Source organism: Xyrauchen texanus, chromosome 13, assembly GCF_025860055.1.
Source record: "Xyrauchen texanus isolate HMW12.3.18 chromosome 13, RBS_HiC_50CHRs, whole genome shotgun sequence".
Taxonomy (NCBI): domain Eukaryota; kingdom Metazoa; phylum Chordata; class Actinopteri; order Cypriniformes; family Catostomidae; genus Xyrauchen; species Xyrauchen texanus.
The window spans coordinates 18832701-18856537 of record NC_068288.1 but is presented as its reverse complement, the minus strand read 5'-3'; the positions used below and the strand labels follow the sequence as shown (position 1 = coordinate 18856537).

Below are 23837 nucleotides of genomic sequence, written 5' to 3'. Positions count from 1 at the left end.
ATAGATGCCATTTCTTATGAAGCCTTATCAGTCTCCATTGGTGCCTGTACTACATCTCTTTGAAACCATGATAGAAAGAATCTGGTTTTCATCCAATCCCTCTGTTTGAAACAGTAAAATTAGACAGCTCTTTCAGAAAGAGATAGTCTCTGTTTCATCCATTACATCTTATTGGAGTGACCGTTTTGTTGACACATGAAAATGTGCACCTTGTCACATAAATGTTTGATCATCAATAAGGTCAAGGGCCTGTCTTTTAAATGGCTTAACATTTCTGTCCAATTAAAGGAATAGTTCACCCAAAAATGAAAGTAATTTACTCACTCTTATACCATCCCTGATGGCTATGACTCTCTTTCTTCTACAGAACACAAATGAAGAATCTTAGATTCTTGATTTTTAATGGGAATGAGGTTGAGAGGGATAGACTTACAGTCTCTTCAATGGGCTGCACTGATGTTTTAAGTGTTTTTGGATTGTTCCGTGGAAAATATAGTGATTAAAAATCTGTCCAAGAACATTCAGTTTACAAAGAACTCCAGACAACACGAGATGTGATTTAGGAGCTTTATAATGTTTGTGCCATTGAAGAGACTGTAAGTCTATCCCTCATAGCCTCATTGTCATTCCCATTCTAAATCAAAGATAGGGGGCCTGGACACCTAAGTGAATATTAACGCTGACTACCAACCCTGGTGTCACAAGTTCGAATTCAGAGAATGCTGAGTGACTCCAGCCAGGTCTCCTAAGCAACCAAATTGGCCCGGTTGCTAGGGAGGGTAGAGTTACATGGGGTAACCTCTTCGTGGTCACGATTAGGGGTTCTTGCGCTCAATGGGGGTCGTGTTAATTTGTGCCTGGATCACGGATAGTGGCATGAGCCTCATGTGCTGTAAAGGCCCAAAAGGCAGTAATCCATAAGACTCTAGTGGTTAAATCCTTATCTTCTGAAGCTATATAATAGTGAGAAACAGATCAAGTAATTTTTAAACTGTAAATCTACACTTTCACTTACATGCTGGTGTGGAAGTGACTTTCACATTCAGCCACCTACTGCTTGGAGCTGGTCAGAGATGGAGAGTGATAGTACAAAAGTACATAATATTGATCTGTTTCTCACCAGCACCTCACATATTGCTTCAAAAGATGTGGATTTAACCACTGGAAGCATATGGATTACCTTTATACCTCCTTTATGTCATTTTTTATAATCATTCTTATAAACTTGTTTATTTTTCTTGAAGTAGCATACGTTTTTCATAGATAAATGCATATTTCAGTGCACCAAGTCCTATTTTACTATGTTGACACTTGCTACCCTGCAAACAAGCCCGCACTGGCCCTTTGCGGGCCCACTTAGGGCTAGCCTAAGGGCCCCCAGCAGGCTGCTAGCGCAGGGCCCATGAGAATTTGCTCATTGGCAAAACGTTGGCCCTGCATGGGCAGCCCTCCCTTAGCCCCCAGGAAGCCCTCACTAAGCCCACACAGGGCCCGCACACACAGGGCACTATTAATCTACAACAATAGATCTTGTTCACAATTAATCTGTTTCACTATAAATACTTTTTGGCTACTATATAAGTCTTTGGGAAAAACAATTATTCTATACATCTGGAATGAATGCAGTCACCACATAACTATTTTCTGTATTTTCAAAAATATACAGTAGTCAAAGGGATTTCAAATCAATATATTTATTAATTACAAAATATAAAACATTCAATTCAGGTTAATACAGGTTAATAATTATTAGCTTTAAAGCTAATTTAACACTCTGAAAGGGACTAAAATTCCTCTATACAAATATAAAAATAATTCAAATAAACATAAAAATACCTTTGCTGGGAAAAAAAAAAATATATGTTTGGTGTGCTAATCTTTGGTGTGCTAATCATTCATTGGCAAAGTTCACTCTTCCCCCGAGGTCTCTTGACTAGTCAGCAGACGGTGGTACCGCTCCTTTCGTCCACCCGCTCCGTCTCTTGAATTCCGCAGCCACACCTTTATTTCACTCTCAATTTCAGAATCACGAGGACTTGGCTGAAAGGAACATTTTCTTACAGCCTCTGAAAAGCAAATAGGCATAAAACAACACTGTGTATGGGAAGTAATTAATATATGCCATTTCTAATACCACATGCTTACCTGTTACAACCCTCCTTAGACTCAGGTTCTGAAAAGGTCTCTTTTGGTTTGAGCCATTCCAGTTCAATTGAGTGGCTAAAGAATGGCCAATCAATGTTGTCAATATTCTCCTAGTTGCTACCTGGACATTACACCACCAATGGTTCCTAGATAGGCAGTCTAACAGGAAGGAACATACACAAATTAAAAAGGGATTTTTCAATAAAATTTCAACAGCAGCTAATTATTAGGTCCATAGATAGACAACTAAAAACAAACAAATATTCAGCAAACAATAAAGTTTCAATACGTATTAAATGCGAAGGGCTTTCACTGTGACTGTGAGGTTGATGAGCATAAATCCTCTGTTTGCATGTGAGAGAGAGAGAGAGAGAGAGAGAGAGAATGCACACAGTACTTACATCTACTGTGTTTACATGAATACTCGACTTGGCATTTTGATATATTTTTAGGTTTATTTGGCCATTTAGGTGCACAAACGAAGACAAAGGCTATGCTTGTCTGTGTTGCGCTTGGAGCATGTGCACAGCATCCTGCCAGTAGAATTCTGTTCTCTTTCCCGACTTATCACACTTTTAATATTTCTTTTCAATATAAAGCACATCCTGCTCTTTTTTTTTTGGTAAGTATCCTCTAAACACAGTTAGTTATGTCTTAAATAAGCATAAAAGTTTTTAACAGAAACGGCAATTCCCCGGTTGTATGATGAAGTTAAGCGAGATATTCTGCTGTCACTCTCCTAACCCTGAGCATGTCGATCAATTTTTGTTTCTGCATAAAAATCTGAAAACAGTGGCATCATGCCCATTCAAAGTGCACGTGCCCCTCAGATTTTTCCTCCCTGATAATTTTTTGTCACAACTTTATTCCTATTATGCTCCATAATTACCAGAGCCTATAACGACTCAAATGTATTCTTCTGGATGTGTAATAAATCGGTCAGCATCAGCCCGCCCCTTTTTCCTAATATGGTGTCTGTGTATATCAAATCTACACGCGTAGCGCTCTAGAATCTTTGCTGTGTATGTTCAAGCAACTCACTCGTCTCGCGACGTTGAGCTGGCAATGTTTTACAGATGGTCTTGAAGTGGTACGTGGGCAAAGCAACAAATCGGCATTGAATTAGTTATCGGATGATATTAAAGGGTAGTGGGATTATTTGTGGTTGACCTGGAAATTTTAACTTGATCAAAAAGTTATGGATTTGATATTAGCTGCGAATTCAGAGCATTAACTTAAGTTGTGTCAGTGTAACGTTATCGATAGCTAGCCTAGTCTAACCGAAAACTAGTTGGCTAATGTTACTGCCTGCCATACAAAGCCAATAAGCCATAGTAACGTTATCTGATCGGTTTTGAAACATCTGTTCTGTTTTGTCTTGTGTCAAAGTCTCCAGCTGGTTCAATTGTTTTCAGCTTCATAGAAATGAGGGTGTTAAATTTGTTGTAGGCTAACTGCAAAATCCAACCTAACTGAAATCTGTCAAACTTCTTTCAAAGTCCTTCATCACATATTAATATTAAAATAACTTAATTTCAGAGCACCACAAAGTCAGACCTCAGCACCTTTATGTACCTTTAATGTAAGATCGTTCTTAGGTCACATACCAATTTAAAATCATAACATAAAAACTGCAATGGTACTGTTTTTAAAATCATGTGTAGTAGGCCTAAGTGTACAGTAAGTGTGTGTGTAAACATGCTTTAATGAAGTAGACTTCAAAAGTAGACTTTTGAATTTGAGCTTACAGTTCTTTCATCAACCTGTCTTTTACATAAACTTACAAAATAGATACTTTAACTTAGTCCTCAGATAGAGGAGGGTTGCTGCTAGCTCCGTTAAGGTATTTCTGTCCCTCCCAAGCTGCATTGAAATGGTATGTTTAGCAGCCAGAATTTAAACATTTTCAGGGGAGAAACCCCTGACCCCTCCTAACATGATCCATATCACCCGTCAGAAAACAATTGCAACGTCTCAGATTGTGCCCCCAAATTTTGGCTTGCATGACGCCCTGTCTGAAAATTTAATAATTTAGAATGATTTCAACGTAGAAGAAATTACTTTATTTGGTGCACATTCCAACACTTAAGACCAAATTGTTAAATACTAAGTGTCTAAAAGAGTTTGAAAAAACTAAGTTAAATTTAAGTTGTTACCGTTTTTGCTTTTATGGAATGTTTTAAGTTGTTTAGTCATTGAGCAGTGTAGACGTGCTTCAGCCCTAGTAGATACACTATATGGACAAAGTATGTAGACCCATTGACTTGGTTCCCCCTTTGCAGTTGCAACAACTTTCCCAAATACTCTTGTGGATGTATGAGCATAAAATTCCACTGACACCCCACAATCTTGTAAAAATCCTTCCCAGAAGAGCGAAAGTTATTGCAACTGCAAAGGGGGGACCAAGTCCATGTTAATGCATATGGATTTGAATGGCATGCCATTGAAGTTATTGAGGGTGTAATAGCATACTTTTGTCCATATAGTTAGAGCCAGAGGCTCGGTCAATGCTAGTTCAAAGTAATTTCTGTCTTGAGAAGAGCTACTGTTGACATACCAAGTCTTTCCGACATTGATGATCTTCCATTTTTTGCTCCAAGATATCCATGTCCTGGTAGTTTTGGAGGGGTAATATGACGTCATCTGGCAATGTGACCTCTTTTGTGCTTGATCGAGAGATATTTGCCACTGTTCTCTCCAGCATAGTCAGCCTGTCCTTAATCTCCTCTAGTGTACTGACTAAATATCTATCAATACCTGAAAAGGAAGAAAACAATTAAAACTGAGCACAGAGACCGTTTTAGCAGAATAATAGGCCAGCTATAAACTCGATTTACGTAATTTACTCTTTTAGCATGCAGGCCACATTTAAAAAATCAGTCAGTCAGTCAGTCAGTCAGTCAAAAAAAAAATTGGATCTGGAAATAAATCGGAATTGAGCATTAATGCCTGCAGTCTGAACATAGCCTTTGTGGCTTTCTGTGTCACTTTCTCTGTACTATAATGATACATAGCCTTAACAAATATACATGACAACTAATGTTGTTAAAATACTACTGTATCTGTAATAGGTGAAAATATGAAATGTGCTAATGAATAGAGATGCACAGATTGACCGGAATGGGCCGATTTTCCCGTGATCGGCCATGACCGGCGACCGGCCGGTCAGTCCATATGCCGATCTTATGCCAGTCAATGCACTCATGATTACCATCGCGTAACATCAGCATCACAGCAGTTTCACACCGCAAGCGTGAGCGGCGCATATTTTTCTCGGAGTACATGTTAACAAATGAGTGCATTCACAACGGCAGCATGAGCAGAGCGTGAGCGTCAAGTGTGTGCAGTGAAGCGTCGGTTTCGGCACTGAGTCTAGTTTTTGCTGTGCTGCGCTGCTCACGCTCAATTAAAGTGAAAGCACCCTTTCGATGGACAAAATAGAAATTATTTCTATTTGAATTATTTATTATTTTATTTTCTATTTGCTCAAAATGCACAGAATAAACGTGTAGTGAGTTTTAACAAAAAACTGGAGTATGTCAGAAAATAAAATGAATAATAAAAAACATTTATAGAAGATATACGCATTTAAGCTTATTTTTAATCATTCAGTTGCATTATAGCGATTATCTGTTAAAAAAAATGTTCTATGTTATATGCAAAATGTTCTATTAAAGAAAAGATGGAAAATAAATATTTCTGTGTGCTGTAAAGTGGTTAGAAAAAATTAATTTGGAATCGGCTAAAATAGGTATTGGCAGGTCAAACTCAATGAAAAACCGGAAATCAGAATAGGCCTAGTGTGCATCTCTACGAATGAAACAATAAAATCCACAGACAATACATTACAGACAAAATCCTAATATTATTAGGTAATGTAAGGCCTAGCCTAATACGAAAGAAATGGATATTAACATTGAGTTCTTCTATCAAGAACCAACTCTTATTGAATAACCATCATTACAAGATGTAGCCACAAAGAATAAAAATAACTTTTGCTTCCAACGCTAGAGAGGTGTAAGCCTTTTTACAGTTTTTACCTGCTGATAGAGAGTGCCTCACAGGAAGGGGGAAGGCTGCAGGTGAAGGACGGCTTGCAAGTGGAAGGTGGATCTCAGGTGAAAGTTGAAGGTGACTCGCTGGTGGAAGGTGACTCGCTGGTGGAAGGCGACTCGCTGGTGGAAGGTGACTCGCTGGTGGAAGGCGACTCGCTGGTGGAAGGCGACTCGCTGGTGGAAGGTGACTCGCTGGTTGAAGGCGACTCGGAGGTGGAAGGTGGCTTGGAGACAGAGTAACCAGAGAGTTATGACCAGAAGGTGGCAAACCCATGGGTGATGGTGGAACTGGTGGCTGGTGTACGACTGCAGCTGTGACTGTTTGTGATTGTCTCTGCCGTTTCAGTGGAGCAGGTTCAGGCTCAAGATCAATGTAGCGTTTGGTAGGTTTGCACAAAATGAGGAAAAACAATCCAAGAATGCATTTTAACACACATAAACAGCTGGCTCATACTAAACAACTGGCTCATACTATTTTAGATATAGTAATAGTTTGCTTTCAGGATCTTGTTCACAACATTCATAACTTAGAATGCACCAGCACTATAACTTATGTTTAATATTTAACCTAATTTGCATAAATGTACTAGACAGTAAAAGCAATAGAACAACACTTACTGTCTTGACCGCTGACTGCGATCTAATTCTTCAGGTTCACTGGCTACAATTAGATTTGTTTCTGCCATTTTGGCTTTATATCTTGCCTTTGCATAATCCACTGTAAGAAACAAAATAAATGTCAATAGGTCTTTCATCTATTCACATTTTCCTTGACACCTTTTTATGCAATGCTTAGTTTAAGTTATTTACAATTCTGGGAGAGAAAAAAAAATCTACCTGCTGTGCCCAAAACACAGATTTCATGCGCTTTCCAAGTCTCTCCAGGAACTTCATGCATCAACAAAGCTGCCTTCTGTTTACCAGGGTCAGTATAAGGTGGTCACAGAGTTATGGAGGAGTCCTCATTAAGCCATTTGCTGCTCACAATCCCTACTGAGTAATCTGGGAACTCAACAATGCTGTACAGGGCCATCTCGCTTGTGCAAGGTGGTTCGCTGGTGGAGGGTGGCTCGCTGGTGGAGGGTGGCTCGCTGGTGCAAGGTGGCTCACTGGTGGAGGGTGGCTCACTAGTTGAAGGTGACTCGCTGGTGGAAGGTGGCTCGCTAGTTGAAGGTGACTCGCTGGTTGAAGGTGACTCGCTGGTGGAAGGTGACCCGCTGGTGGAAGGTGGCTCGCTAGTTGAAGGTGACTCGCTGGTTGAAGGTGACTCGCTGGTGGAAGGTGACTCACTGGTGGAGGGTGGCTCGCTGGTGCAAGGTGGGTCACTGGTGGAGGGTGGCTCGCTGGTTGAAGGTGGCTCGCTGGTGGAAGACATTTACATATACAAAAAAAGAAAGAAGAAAAAACCCTCAGTAGCTATGGAGAAATGGAATGGCTGCCCATTCTGTGTCTGTGTGGATCAAAACATATTTTCTTGTTATATCTGACAGGTAGTTTATTTGGTCTGTACTTTCTAGATGACTTGCTTTATAAACACCTATGTCTTTTGAATCTAGAGGACTGGAGTAAAGGGAATCTAGCTTTGAAAACCTCTTGAAAATTATGTACTTTGTATTGGTCTTTTCATCACATAGTATGTTCTGTACCAGTCCCAATTTCCCTTGAGCCATCACACAGTTGTCCCCAGTAGTTGTGGCAACGCAGAACTGTTGAATGATTGCCTTTTTATACTGGGTGCAGTGAGGCAGGTTAGGTATTAATGGACCACATGAGTGTCTCATTTTCAGCAAAGGTGTCTTGCTGTCTGTCTTCTTTGCTTTTTTTGATGTAATAAATGTCCTTTCAAGTGTAATTTGGTTAAATATTTGTTTAAGAACAAACTGTGGTTTCCGGGAAGCTTTTTTCAATTTCCTCATGTAGTTTTCGAATGGAAAAGCTGACACTCCATCTAAAGCTCCATACCTCCTAACATCATCAGCCAAATGAGTCAAACTGTGCACATTATACACCAATTCATCAGCACCATACAACTGCTCAAATTCAGCTTAAGAAATGTTTCATGAGAGCATCAGCGTAGTCACAGTAATAATTACACAAGGCAGGACAGAGCATCAGGTACATGGCAATTGAGAGATTCATGAAATTTCTGTAGTGAGAAGAGGAAAGGATGTCTTGTAAAACAATTGGGCCCGTATAAAGTAAGAACTGGCGGAATTCAGTGGCTTTCCACCGGTCAATGTCTGCTAATCTTCTTGGCTTTCTCTGAAACTCAATTGGCATATGCTGCCTTAGCTGCTGCAATCTCACAGAGATAGCCATCACTGCATGCGAGCCCAACCTACAAGAAAAATCCCCCTTCATCCAAAAGCGTATTAATTTTCGAGTCACTCCGAGGCAAACTAGGTGCATGTAGTCCAGAATGAACATTGTAACCATGTCTATGTTAATCCGTGCAAGGGGAGAGTTGCCCCTATGGTGTTCCTCATCCTCCTGTCTAGAGAACTGATCATCTGTGCGGAGTGTAGCCGTCTTCTCTGGGAAAGTCATGTGGTTCTTAACATAGACTCCTTCTTGATTGCAGCTCACACCCAAAGTACCCATTGTGTCCCTTAATGTTTTTAATAAACGATCTTGCAGGAGCATCGCAAATGAAGCAGTCAATCTTTAAAGTAAAGTTCTTTCCTGCCACCTCAAAGCCTTACTCAAGGCTAGCTACCTCCTGCACAAAGTCAGACAAATACTGCTCCAAATCCACAGGCTTGCTATTGCCACAAAAAATTTCAATAACAAAAGGTTCCTCTTCAAATGACACTTTTCCCAAAATTGGCCACAACTGCAAAGCAGAGCTCTTGTACAAGGGCAACCCATCAACATTAATTTGGAGGCCAATAGAGTTGCTATCTTCGTTGATGAGAGTTGAAATTGTCCGCAGGTGAGTGAGAATGCCAAAATGTATATATTCACCACCTTTGATGTTTTTAACATTGCCTGCTATTTGTGTGGTTTGTAGCAGGGTGCGAGCTTGCTTTGGCAAATTTGGATGGAACTCCTGTAGTGCACAAAGAAGATCTGAGAGGGTGTTCTGTGGCACATCATTCCTCAGAGCCCACTCACACAGCACCTTTGATAGTTTTGCACATTCATCTTCCACTGTATCACCCTCATCACTACTGTCACCATCTTCCACTGTATCACTCTCATCACTAATGTTGCCACTATAGCTCCAGCAACTCCAAAGCCCTAAGAACCATTTCACTCTGTAAACTGCATAGTGTTTTTTTATACTTCTACTTTATGTAACTGAATGTTTTACAGTGGATACCCTGGCATTTTCTTATAGTTTGCATAAATGAAAAAAATCTAAACAATAAACAAACAAAAAAACAAGTCCACTTAGTAACCACGTGACTTTCCCCAATCGATGAACTTGCCATTTTCTTTTCATGCACTAGATGGAAGTACCGAGCAATTCCAACAAAAAATAATAACAGAAGAATGACCGGATATCCGGAAGTGTTGCATTGTGGGCTTCGTCTCGTCGATCGCTAATCGAATGGGTGAAGCAATGAATTAAGAGCTTCGGAAGCTTCTAAATATCCGTTTCGTGCTTCAGCCGAACGCGCACGGCGCATGTAAGATTATCCAGACAGTGAACTGATTCAGAATGAATGCTTGGACTTAAACCATGTTTATAAACGCTAACGGGAACAGCAGCAGCACTGATGTGTGGATGTGGAGAATCCTTCTAAACTAATCAAGCCAAAGGTACCGACTCCTTCCATCCTCCCTTCCTTCTCTCTATGACGCACACTCTCCCCGGTTTCAGTTCCACTCTATATTTTAAATCAAACATTATTTCTGACAGTGTTTTCGGCATTGAAGAAAGCCGGCAAAATCATCTGGAACTCCACACAAAGCAGCGTTGTAGGCGTTTCATCATCCTCAACCCGTTGAACCTCCTCTTCAGGTTTCGATCCATCTGATACTCTGAATAGTCTCTGCTGCTCATCCCTATGGCCTCTTCATCAGGGAACGACGATGACCTGACGATCCCGAGGGCGGCGATCAATAAAATGATCAAAGAAACGCTTCCCAACGTGCGAGTGGCGAACGATGCCAGAGAGCTGGTAGTGAACTGCTGCACTGAGTTCATACACCTAATCTCATCCGAAGCTAACGAGATCTGCAATAAATCAGAGAAGAAGACTATATCTCCGGAACATGTCATAAACGGTGAGAATGTGCAAATGTTTCTGCCTGGTGTGCAGTGTGCTTCTGCTTGCCAATAACTTATTACAGTACACTACAGAGACAGTGCTCTTGTAGTAACCTGTGTTGGAGTGTTTAATCAAGGGCACAATGGGGATGGATCAACAATTTAGGGTTTAACTTGCAACCTTAAATGCATAAGTTCAGATTTTTGACCTGACTGAATTAATGCATTGCACAATGTTTTTTTTTTACATTCCTGTATTCAGTGTGCCTATCAGGGTGGATATTTATGGCGTTATTACTGTCATGTTAAAGGGTTAAAAGAAGTAGATGCTTGGCAAGTTTGTCACCATACACTTTCATTGCACATTTGCTCCTTGCAATAAAAGTGAACGGTGACTGAGGTTAAAGGAATAGTTCACCCTAAAATGAAAATTGTCTCATAATTAACACCCCCTCATGTCATCTCAGATGTGTATGACTTGCTTTCATCTTCAGAACTCAAATTCATATTTTAGAAGAATATTTCAGCTCTCTTGGACCATACAATGCAAGTGAATAGGTGTCACATTTTTGAAGCTCCAAGATTGTAGCCATCATAAAAGTAATCTGTTAGACTCCAGGGAATTACTTAATATTTTCTGAAGTGAAACACTAGGTGTGTGTAAGAAATGGATCAATATATAAATTTTTTTTTTTTACCAAAAATTCACAAGGGTCAAGGTAAAGTGCATTGGCAAGTTCACTTTATAACTGACATGTGAAATACCTGGAAAAGTAGAAGCATAGTGTTGTTTACAATAGAGGAGCAAAGATAAATACATAGATGCCTCATTTGGCTGGTTTGGATATATCAACTGCGGCGCCATCTTGGAACGGTGAACAAGGAGAGCTGTTTGAATGCAAGAGAGAGAGCGGAGGAGGTGCCGCAGACTGTGGTCCTTGTCCAGACTGCTGCGTATACTCATTTTGTTTAGAAAAAGTGCAGCAGTCCATGGAAAGAGCTGCCAATAAGGGATCTACTTATGAATAGGCTCGTTTGAGATGAGCAAGTTTTACGCAGAACTGATCACCAGCAGGTGCATGCCGGTTAGACATCTTTATGACTTGCTGTGATGTCATGACAAGGTGGCCACAGTTGTAACAGGCGGGCGGCACAGTTACTTTTTCTGAGCTGTGGGAACTGCAAGCACGATGGGAAATGGTGACACAGCTTCATGCTCATTGACTTAAACAATCTTGATGTTTCGTTCTCTTCTAAAATGCTAGATTTTATTATCTCTAATATCATGTTTTTATGTGAATATTTCCATCATTCAGTGTGCAGTCTGTATGGGATATGTGATTGGTATCATATTTCTGAAATATTTAAAATTAGTCTTCAACTAAAAATGGATGGAAAGACACACCTTATGGGGGAATTAAATAACAGGTACATTGACTGTCTTGTTTATCCAATTTATTGTTATTAAAAAGCAACAGAATTTAAATTGCATTCATTTTATTAACAATAAAGCACATGAATATGAATCCCACAATATCTGCCTTTGATCTGGTGGCGAGTGATCCGCTACAAGAAGTGAGAACTGTTTGCCTTGACAGCAATTATTTAGCTCTTTAACTGACTGCAGCTGCTTACTCTCGTCTACTTTCAAGGCGAGCCTAATATCCATGCAGAGGAGGCTTATGTCACGCGAGAGGCAATTTGAACTCCACCCTCGTCAACATACAATCCTCAATCTGTCCGGAAGGGATTCATTTTTAGTAAAAAATAAATACAAAAAAAAGTTTTAAATATTGATTATTTCTTACACCTGGCATTTCATTTAGAAGACATTAATTACACTACTGAAATTGTATATATAATTTTTCTGATTTCCATATGTACTTTTTGGAGCTTCAGAATTTTGGCACCCATCCATTTGCAGTGGATGGACCTACAGAGTTGAAATATTCTTCTAAAAAATCTTCATTTGTGTTCTGCTGAAGAAAGTAAGTCACACGCACCTTGGATAAAATGAGGTGAGTAAATTGAGAACATTTTCATTTCTGGGTGATCTATTCTTTTAACATTCTGCCTAACATCATCATCTGTATTTCACTTAAAGACAGTCATATCGATTTGTAACAACACGAAGGCAAACATTATGACAATTAGGGCTGCAACTAATGATTATTTTGATAATCGACTAATCTAACGATTATTAGAATGATTAGTCAATAGCGCTTTAGCGACTATTCAGCTTGTGCCTAGACTTAAAAGGTTGTATTAATCATGCTTATTAGCAATAAAGAGGAAAAAATCTTCTTTTAAAAATATCGCTAAATGACATTCACTGAATTCCAAGAAGAAAAAAAAAACACTTTTTTAATTTTTTTATTAAGCTTAATTCAGTAAATAATCACTGCAAAAAAAACTGTTGTAATCAAGAGTTTTTGTCTTGTTTTCCACATATTCTCTAAACGCATGTCTAAATATCGTACATGTTGCATCTCAGGTAAATGTATCTTGTTTTAGATATTTAAATATTGTATTCAACATTCTCCAGTAACAATTCTTCTTCTGCAGTATAGCTACTAATGTAAATGTACATTGTTTTAAAGGAGTTTTAGATATAATTTTTGGAAAACAAGCCAAAAAATGGCTGATCAAAGACTGATCAAAAACTTTGTTGCAGTGTTTAATGGGCTGACTACACTCTCTCGCCTTTTTCACTTCAATCTATCTTTAACTCACAAAAACAAACGCCATCTTCTTAATAGAGTTGCGTATCGCCAATTTACTTCACAATAAGATACAAACGTGACACACTGGCTACAGTATATTATGATTCAATAAGTCGCAATCCATCATGTTATTAATCTAGCTATATAATCCGTGCCAGATGGTGCTTTTTTAATCTCGCCCATTTCACGCAACTCATAGACGTGGCGCTGACCGCACATACAAATGCCCTTTTTTTTTTTTTAAACACTTCCTTATTATTTGAAATTTAATAAAGGATGCATTTAAGATATTGCCAGGTTGTTAGATTTTTAGATGCTCTAACATGCAGGTTTTGCTTATGTGGAATGCCAGATCTGGCTGTGCTTTATTTCACGATGACCGAGCTTCTGTGTTTCCGACGTACATCACCTGAAGCTGTTTGGATAGTTTAGTGTGCATCTGGACCTGTGTTTTCTTCCTCCTGTCAGACGCGAGCTGCTGTGCTCCTCTCTCGCGTCATCATTAGAGTTGCATACAATCTCACGTTAAATTAAATCAAACGACTATAAGACAATGAACATTTGTCAATACTTTTTTATTGTCACTGTTGTCGATAACGTCGACAAATCATTTCAGCCCTAATGACAATTAACATTTTTGAAAGAACTGTCCCTTTAAAGATGTACAGTGTGTATATATTTATATCTTGTATGCTGGTTTTGCAGGCATGTCTCTTGGAAAAAAAACTGCTAATTTACTGTGAATTCATTGTTTTTTGTTTTTGTTTTTTTTTCTGTAGCACTTGAAAGTTTAGGGTTTGGGTCGTATATTGCAGAGGTAAAAGATGTTCTGCAGGAGTGTAAAACGGTAGCACTTAAACGGAGGAAGGCCAGCTCACGACTAGAGAACCTTGGCATTCCTGAGGAGGAACTTCTCCGTCAACAGCAGGAATTATTTGCCAAGGTAAAAGAAGCTTTTTGGTGATCTTCAGCTCAAGCACATATCACTGTTTAAGTTTTTACGAGAGAAAAAATATCTAAAGGATGTTTAGCCCTTAAAGCTAAAGTGTGTCAGTTCTGCACCACTAGCATCACCAAACGATGCACAAGCAGATAGTCCCGCTCCAAACTCAACCTATATATGGCTCAATTTTAGCCTCTGCATATTAAGCTGGAATTTGTGAAAAATGTTAACATTAAAAGAAATTACAAACACCAGTTTTAAATGAATAGTTCTATAATCATTTTGTTACCCTAATGCCATCCCAAATTTGTATGACTTTCTTTCTTTTGCTGAACACAAACAAACATTTTTAGAAGAATATCTCTGTTATATAGGTCCATACAATGCAATAAAAAAAAGAGTTTAGGTCCAACAGGATTCAAATCTTTAAAGTTCATAAATGCACATTGAGGCAGCATAACAGTAATCAATTTTAATTGAACTCCAGTGGTCAAATAAAAAAAGGACAAATATTTATCTGTTTCTCACCCACACCTATCGGATCACTTCTGAAGACATGGATTTATCCTCTGGAGTCATATGGATAACATTTATGCTGCTCTTATGTGCTTTTTGAGCATCAAAGTTTTGACCTTGTTGGCTTGCATTGTATGGACCTACAGAGCTGAGAAATTCTTCTAAAAATCGTTGTGTTCTGCAGAAGAAAGTAATTTAAATGGCATGAGGCTGAGTAAATGATCAAAGAATGTTATTTTTCGGGGCAAATATTCCTTTAAGTAAAACATAAAAAATTGATCTGTGGAAATGCAGTTACTAGTTCCTTGTGTTTGTCCGACTACATGGAAGCTGTGGTTTTGAGTGGCGCTTCTGATAAGCTCTGCTGTGTTACAGGCACGGCAGCAGCAGGCTGAGTTAGCACAACAGGAGTGGTTACAGATGCAACAGGCTGCCCAACAGGCACAGTTAGCAGCGGCTTCAGCCAGTTCAGCTCAGCAGGCTGGATCTTCCCAGGATGAAGATGAAGAGGACGACATGTGAATCCTGACAGGCTTTCCCTGAGGCACACCGATAAATTGACATGTATTTACAGATATGTAAATTATCTCCTAAACACTTTGTCCTCCTTAAACCTTAGCAGAGAGGGACGTCTGCAGTGTTGTTTCCTAAACAAACTTTTAAATCAAGCTCATCAGTATAAATTCATACTGACTGTTCAGGAACAATCATGGGAGTTCTCCTGTGATTTAAATTGTTATCTAGAATTATTAGGTCATGAAAAACCCTCTTTTCTTTCACATTTATTCCTGAGTTAATCAAAGGCAGTTGTCATAAGTTTCACCATTTTGTATGTGTGTGGTAAGGATGTGAAGTCATTTAATGTGGTTGTGACGTGCACCACATATATTGTGCTTGTTAAGTTCAGGAGCCAGCTTTTTACCTAACTGCCTCCTGTTTTAGGTGATTTGCATATTTCTCTTATATTTGTGCTTGTAAAATAGCTTAAAGAGACACATATTGGGGAAAGTGATTTTTACAGCAGTTCATCCCCGCTTCTGTATTTCTTTTTGTTCAGCTGAGTGAGATCTGAGAAAGTGTGATTTGTAATGTAGGATGCTTTTCTTTTTTTTTTTAGTTATGTGAGGATCATGACAGATTATAAGTAGATATGATTTTACCTGCCCTATGCTAAGAACAGTATTCCAAGGAAAAGATTAACATTTGCTGAAATAATATACGTGTTATAGTACCAAAGATAAAATAAAATATAAAACTCCAGTCAACGGATAGGCTTCAAAAATCTACTCATGGTATTTCCTCTCTGTTTGATATAAGTGCTTGGGTGCAGACCACACCGAAGACTCTGTAAACCTATTGGTGGGCGCTCTCACTTTGTACAGTGTTTTGATAGCATATTTTTTCCCCCCAAGTGCAATGTGTAACAGTTGCATTGTGAATGTGGTTAATTCTTATCTTGTCATGATTGGTAAGGTGTAGTTGAGAAGGTATTCACATGCCTTTGCAAAAGCTGTAAGCTGTATTCTCTAAGCAATAAATTCAACCTGTTTTATAGACCTAGTCCTTGTTATTCCTTTTTTTTTTTTTATTCACTGGTTTAATATAGTTTGATTTTTATTCACGTAATTTCCATAAATAACATTTTATTCCATGAATCCTCTCTGGTTTTACAGTTTATTAATTCTTAGTTCACTAAATTAAGTGTTTATAATTGTGCTTACAGGATAATTATTATAATTTTTTTTAATCAATACCTGGTTAAAGGTGTTTTATTTTTTTCTTGTGATTGACAATTAAATCAACTTAAGCAGCAGCTAAACAAGATTTGACCACAAATAATTTCCAACTTCTGGTAAACCTTGATACTGCATAACTGAGTGGAAATAGCAGTCTCTTGTTTTGTTCTACGTTTTTTTTTTAAATATGATTTATGAATTTATAATAGTAGGCTAAACATAATTTCTTTCTTATATTTCTTGTCTGATGAGTACAGGGTGGGGTTATATAAAATTATTCCTTGAAGCTATGGTGTCCAGACTTTTTCTTTAAACATTTTTTTTTTTATTATTAATTTTTAGTCGGGCGCCTACATCGAGATTTTTTGCGATTTTTTTTTTATTATTATTTTATATTATTTTGTATATTAAAAAAAACTACGGGATATAAATACAGCAAAGAGCCAGCCTAATACAACATGAAATAAGCAAGTGAGTGATTGAAAATGCACCTTTCAATGCAACTTTGAACAGTTTTGTTATTCTTCAACGCCCCTTTTCCCAGTTTTCGAACTGATAAGTTGCATCCACTGATTTACATAGATCAGTGGTTGCATCTCCCCGACAAGTGGCGCTCTTGTATTCGCGACGACGTGGACACGAGTTTACAAACCCTACTATGGCTTGGCTTATTAATAATAAATACTTTACGTTCTTTCAGTAAACCAAAATGATTTGGTGAAGGCTTGGCTCATGAATATTATTCGATTACATGAGTGGACGCTACCGGAAGGTTACCAAGCAACGTCAGTAAGACATGATTAATATTCATGAGATATTCTTTTGCCATAGTATCCTTTGTAAATGTGCGCCGCAGACGTGTGGATAAACTATTGCGCTTCAGTCCTCCACCGTTCTTACCATTCCGCCTTATTTACTCGTACAGAAGTGAAAGGTCGATCCGTGTCGGAGCTCGGCTGTCTCACATAAACACAGGCATTTTAGAGCAGTCAACTCAGTAATATAAGAGTTTAGGAGGTGACAGTTGTTAAAAGGAGAACTTTTTGCACTTGTAAAAAATTGTCGTCGGGACTCTTTTTGACAGTATTACACCAAGTTTGTTCTATTCCCGTTTTCCATCGACTTCCTAAACCCACACTGAGCTCAAATACGGTAAGTCAAACTGCTAATATACTGTATGTGAATGCAAATATGAACTCCATCACTCTCATTAAGTGCCATTCCGTCCACTTGTAAAAAAAAAATGTTAATGATTTTAAACACTGTTGCACGGTTGATTCTTTATGATAGTGTGTTGGTGTGGTGTTCAGGTTGCTGTCTGTCTCGTGGGTGATTTTTTCTATATTTTTTAACCAGATATTGAACAAGAAAGATACATTGTTGCCATTGATGTTGGCATGTGTGTTCTTTATTTAAGTTGGGTGTATTGGCAGCCTTGGTGTATAAATCGACCTTCTGCAATGTTATACATTATCAACGGTGTGTTTTAGACAATTGTATATTTTTGAGAATGTGTTGTGAATTGAGATATGACTGTATCCTCTTTTTCTTTCAATATAACATTTGGTAATATTAAGGAATATAAAAGCCTTTTTAAATCAAGTTTGGTTACTACATCGCACTTTTATTTTATTCTTTGAGTTATTGACAATCAGTGTTCTGAAATAACAAACCAAGGCGTGATGCATATCACATGAAAAAAAAAACACTCTTGGTTAATTTATTTGGTACAGGTAGTGCTCCCTAGTAGTAAACAAAATCTTGTTACAGAGTTTAAACTAAAGCAAGGGCACACATTCATTCCAGTTGACATGAACTGAATTTATAATTTGTGTTTCAAGATTTAGTTGAATTCTCTGCACTGCAAAAACTGAACAATGACAATACAAGAGTCTGAACCTAAACTTGCTGTAACATGACTTTGTACATTGAGCTGTGAAATTCAGGCAATGCATTTCAATGAAGAAAAAAAAAACAAGAGCTGACATCAGCCATGAGTCTTTGATCTTTGCTTGATATCAGACATGTTTCCATTGACATGCCCTTAAGAACAGTGATTGAAAGAATGTTTCAAGTCTGTGAAGTGTTTAGCCAATATTAGTGCCACTTAAAACTTTTTATTTTATTTTATCCCCTTTTGTCTCTCAATTTAAAATGCCCAATTCCCAATAATTTGTAGGACCTCGTTGTGGTGCGATAAATCCGGGTGGCAGAGGAAAAGTCTCAGTTGCCTCCGCTTCTGAGACAGTCAATCCGCTCATCTTATCACGTGGCTCATTGTGCATGACACTGCGGAGACTCACAGCATGGAAGGCTCATGCTACACTGCGATCCTGGCACAACTTACCACAAGCCCCACTGAGAGCGAGAACCCCTAATCGCGACCACAGGGAGGTTATCCCATGTGACTCTATCCTCCCTAGCAACCGTGGCAATTTGGTTGCTTAGGAGACCTATCTGGAGTCACTCAGTACGCCCTGGATTCAAACTTGGGACTCCAGGTGTGGTAGTCAGCGTCAATACTCAGTGAGCTACCCAGGCCCCCCCTTAAATCTTTTCTTTATTAACCATTATTTCTTCTTCTTTATTAACCATTATTATTATTAATATTAATAAAGTGAATATTACATTTTACTCTACAGTTGTAAGATATTTATGTTGCAATTTCTTCAATTTAATTAGTCTAGCTTTTGTTTTGACATGAGCTTTTATTTTGACATGCATTTTTGATGGAAGCTTCACTTCTCCAGATAAACAGTTCGCAACATGTCCCTGTGTGATCATTAAATTGCAAATGCGGTTATTTCATTATATAAATATAAATTCTACATGTGCTGCACACTTTACTGTAGATGAGTGCTCTGCTGTGTCATCTCATACAATGCAAATCATTCTCAAGGTCTGTGGAGTTTCCAGTGTATAAGCGGCTTCATACATTCATTTAAAGCACCTTTCTCGGTTTAAAAATCACACAATGACATATTATGATTTTAATTTGATTAATTGTCCATTTCAACATAGAAGTAACAGAGCACATGCTCAAATAAGCATGTGAGCATTTGAAAGCAGTTGTGTGTCTGTCAGACAGCACACTTTGACCAAATTAAGTCTGCTCGGTACTTCTGGTACTGCAGAAACACTGGTATTGTGACATCTTAGGTATTGATTTGGTACCAAAGTACCAGTATTTTTTACATCACTACTTAAATCTTTAATAGCTGTTTTTGTTTGAACCATTAGCCTATATTTACCTTTCTGGTTGAACCTAATGGCTCATAAAACAAAAATTTAATGGCACCTACTTTGCAACTTGTTGCCAACCGTCCCGTGTAATATTGAATCAGCTAACAAAAGTGTTATGTATTGAATCCATACAGGAAGCCGTTTGTCCAGTATTTTAGCATCTCACACCCATACTGTTGGGAACATTTCACACACGAGAGAAATAGAGCTGAAACACAGACATCTTTTGTGAGATATCAGCTGTTGCTTTACGTGGATGCTACACTTGACCGAAGAGGCCAGGGGAAAGATCAGGTAAGATCAATGACAGTCAGTAAGTTTTTTTCTATAATAATTTTGGTAAAAATTTGATAATTTGGTTAAAAATCTAGCATTTAAGTACATAATAAATTTTTCCTACATTGTGATTCCAAAATACCATGCATCTATTCATGACATTACATTGCATATGTAATGTCAGTACTCTTTCTGAAAGAGAGAGAGACTCAGACAAATGACAGTGAGAAAATTTAAACACACTGTGTGTACATAAGTCACATAACACATAAGTTGTTAAAACACTTGTGATTTTCTTACATTTCCCATGTGATAAACACTATACTGCCAAAACTACGTCACTGTGATCTAAGGAAAATAACCAACACTATTTCATGTTAAGCATTTTCTGTGCCATAAAAACCCATTATAATTAATGGTTGTTTAAGACATTACTAAGACTTGTACTCAGGGCCAGACATTGACAAAATTTGGTTGTCCCGTATTTTGCTCGAAGAATTTTGGCAAATCTAGTCACATGTGTTGTGGAGCGGAGGGGGGCGGGGCCGGGTCGGAATATCGCGCGCCCGGTCCCCAATCGGCCTGATGAGGCGCGCGAGGGATAAAGGCGGCCGGTGACGATTGTTAGAGAGAGAGAGAATTACGGGCATGTCCGTCATGTGTGTTTATGTTTGTGCTTTTGGTTTAAGTTTACATTAAAATTATTATTTATGTTGACAAGCCGGTTCTCGCCTCCTCCTTGCCCATCCTTTAACTGTTTTTCATTGGTGCCGAAACCCGGGAAGGAGGAGGGATAGGGTTGTGCCGATGGACGATATCATCGTCCATCGTGATGGCTGACCAACATCACGATGTAGAGCCACCATCGTGATGCCACGCCCCCTTTTGCGAGTCTTGCTAGTGTGACTCACTAATCCTAGTCTCTTCTATAGTTAACCTAAAAACTTTGCAGGGATTGCTCTGTAAATTAAATTGAGAATATAACTAATGCATATATGCTATTTTAAATACTGTAGTATATGCCAGAGACGTGACATGTTAGTCTGTGAAAATACCGTGTCAGGCAGGCTGCACAAATATTGATCTTGACATTGTTAGCTTCTTGTCTTTTTTTTACATGTCTTACAATGTACATTTAGATTAAAATATTTTATGTTGTAGGCTACAAGAAAATAGCCTTTATTAATTAATTATTAGTAGTTGTAGTGTCTCAGAAAATCTTGCTCGTTGTCACATAGCTCTTGTATACACTGAAGCGGCAGTTTAAGATCAACCCAGACCAGCGAATGTCAAATAACTTTTGTCTGGTTAATACTTTTAAAGAAAAATTTCCTTGGCCATAAATCCATAATGTCAAATCAAATGAAAGAAACAAGGTGAATATGAATAACACACATTTATTAACAACACTCAGACCGAAACTCGGCATTAACATTTCACTTATAATTAGCAGCACAATTAACTTCAGCACAGGCTACAAAATAAATTATGTTATTGAAATATTGTAAAGTGGTCATATGAACTACACAATTGAACGTTTAAAAAATTATATGCAAAATCGAATAGCTCCGCAACGGATGGCGAAAAATGCGTAAAGAAGTCTAATATCTTTCACCATAGACCATGTTTAAATTTCGATGTTTCTGGCCAGAAATACCAACATATTCACTTTATCTGGTTTTAATAAGCTGCGGATTGGAGTAACTACACTACCCGCTGTGCTGAAGACCCGCTCTGATGGAGTACTGGTAGCACATATGCACAGATATTTCCGTGCTAATCTTGCCATGAACGGAAACCTTTTGTCGTTCGTTTTCACCAAGTCAGTGGGTCCTCTTCCCCATCAATGGCCATTTCCTGCAGGTACATGGTCATTTCTGCCTCGTCCTTTTGCTCATCAGTGAGTAAAATTACGAAATTATAGATTTTAAGTGGAAAATAGTATTTATGTAAAGAGATATATTAAAATAAAAAGTGCACAACTCTTCTTAAGTGAAAGCTAAAAAAAAATGCTTCACGTGTCGTGCAACCTACTGATAAAGCGCCGACGAGTCAGTAGTTGGGTTAGTAAAATAACGAAATAATAATTTTTCATATAATTTTTGAAAATTATATGAAATTGTATAATCCCCCCCCCCCCCGCCCCGCCCCGCCCCACCGACGATATCATCGTCCATCGCGATGTTTTACTGTCAACATCGCCCAACCCTAAGGAGGGATGGCCGTCGCAGAGTCCTCGACACTGCCGTCCACCCAGGGGTGCGGCGCTGCCATCTGCCGGGTGACGGAGTAGCCCGACCTCCCGGATGCGGGGTACGGCCGTCGTCCGCGGGGCAAGTGGGGACTGGATACCCCGACCGCCTGGAGCGAGGGAGCCGCTGCCGGGGGCGGAGGAGTGCCCTGCCGTCCCCAGAGACGCGGAGGGGTCGAGGGAAGACCGCCGTCCGCGAGGCAATGTAAAACAGTTAAAGGATGGGCAAGGAGGAGGCGAGAACCGGCTTGTCAACATAAATAATAATTTTAATGTAAACTTAAACCAAAAGCACAAACATAAACACACATGACGGACATGCGCGTAATTCTCTCTCTCTCGAACAATCGTCACCGGCCGCCTTTATCCCTCGCGTGCCTCATCAGGCCGATTGGGGACCGGGCGCGCGATATTCCGACCCGGCCCCGCCCCCCTCCGCTCCACATGTGTACAACAGAATTTCAGGCTACATCATGTTCATTTTGATTGTTTATGTTTTACAGATAGGAAATCTTTAGTATGTTTAAAGTATGTAAGTCACAGTGAATGTTTATATAAGGGAAGTCAGAGAATTACAGTATGATCACTAGATACTATCAAGCCAAAATCATGTCAGGAATTGGGGGAGTAAACCAATGAATGTGGATTTACAAGTTTGGCTTATCTTCAGGTCCACATAAGGCTGGCCATATGCATAACTTAAACCTTCAGATATGTTTGAGGAGTACGTTTTCTGCGAGACCGACCTCTTTTGTACATACTGTAATTATTCTGCCATGGCCACATGTTATATTTCTATTCCACTGTTAAGCGAACAGAGCTATCATAATAAATAGGCGTGTTATTGTAACATTGTGAAATATTGCACAGTTTCCAGAGTATCCACTGTTAGAAAAATGGCAGAGTAGTTGGGTTTAGGTGGTCTGTTTAAAAATGGACGTGTGCTTGTTTTTGTTAACCCAGAAGTTTAATTCAACATTGGATTACTTGTGAATTTTAACAAGTAACATAATTTATGTTAAACTTTCTTTAAGGAGACCTATTATGCCACTTTTTACAAGATGTAATATTAGTCTCAGGTGTCCCCACAATGTGTCTGTGAAGTTTCAGCTCAAAATACCCCACGGATCATTTATTATACCATGTTATAAATGTTTTTTTGGGTGGAATCAAAAACATGCTGATTTCATGTGTGTCTCTTTAAATGCAAAGGAGTTGCTGCTCCCTGCCACCTTTCCGGAAGTGGGCTGTGCCTTTACAGCTCGTGCTTCGGTTACTACAGCAACAACAAATCAGAAACTATATGAATGACAGCGTAAATACCAGAGTTCAGGCAGGGCTGGACTGGGAAGAGAAATCGGCAGTGCTGTTTTGTGGTCTGTTCTGCATAACATCTAGAGCTCATAACATCTAGGCTCATTTTAGATTTCGTGGCCCATTTCGCCCATTTTAGCTCTGTTATCATGATGGCCAGTCCACCCCTGATTCCCAATATACACCGGCCCACCGGAAATATGCCCGGTATGCCAGATTACCAGTCCAGCTTGTCCACTGCGTCTTCAGTGGCTCTGATGCCGGGAGTACATTAATACTCTTATGTTCACTGTTACAGCCAACAACAGTACACTTATGATGCTTACGAAGCTGAGACATTATTCTTCTCACTGTATCCAGCATGGAAAAAAACGGTGGACTGTGTGTAGATCACTCAGGGGAGGAGGGTGGAGTCTGTC

General features: G+C 39.0%; 2 protein-coding genes across 4 annotated transcripts in view; both read left to right on the top strand.

The window, feature by feature from the left end:
- The first annotated feature begins 9723 nt into the window (after positions 1-9723).
- On the top strand, positions 9724-16146 carry LOC127654182 (protein Dr1). 2 transcript variants are annotated; one of them, XM_052141242.1, is made up of 4 exons: positions 9724-9965; positions 10066-10433; positions 13919-14082; positions 14974-16146. In XM_052141242.1, exons 2-4 carry the CDS (start codon positions 10214-10216, stop codon positions 15118-15120), a joined length of 531 nt encoding a protein of 176 aa, XP_051997202.1. In that variant the 5' UTR covers positions 9724-9965; positions 10066-10213; the 3' UTR covers positions 15121-16146. The 2 variants fall into 2 exon arrangements, with proteins under 2 accessions (XP_051997202.1, XP_051997201.1); XM_052141241.1 differs by having other exon boundaries at positions 9724-10433.
- A 1059-nt stretch (positions 16147-17205) lies between these two features.
- Positions 17206-23837, top strand: part of gng12b (guanine nucleotide binding protein (G protein), gamma 12b) — a 79037-nt gene continuing 72405 nt past the window's right edge. The window contains exons 1-2 of one of the 2 annotated variants that reach the window (XM_052141682.1): positions 17206-17486; positions 19712-19871. The gene's annotated coding sequence lies outside the window, so the exon portion shown is untranslated. The remainder of the gene's footprint in view (positions 17487-19711; positions 19872-23837) is intronic. The other variant, XM_052141681.1, reaches the window with a different exon arrangement.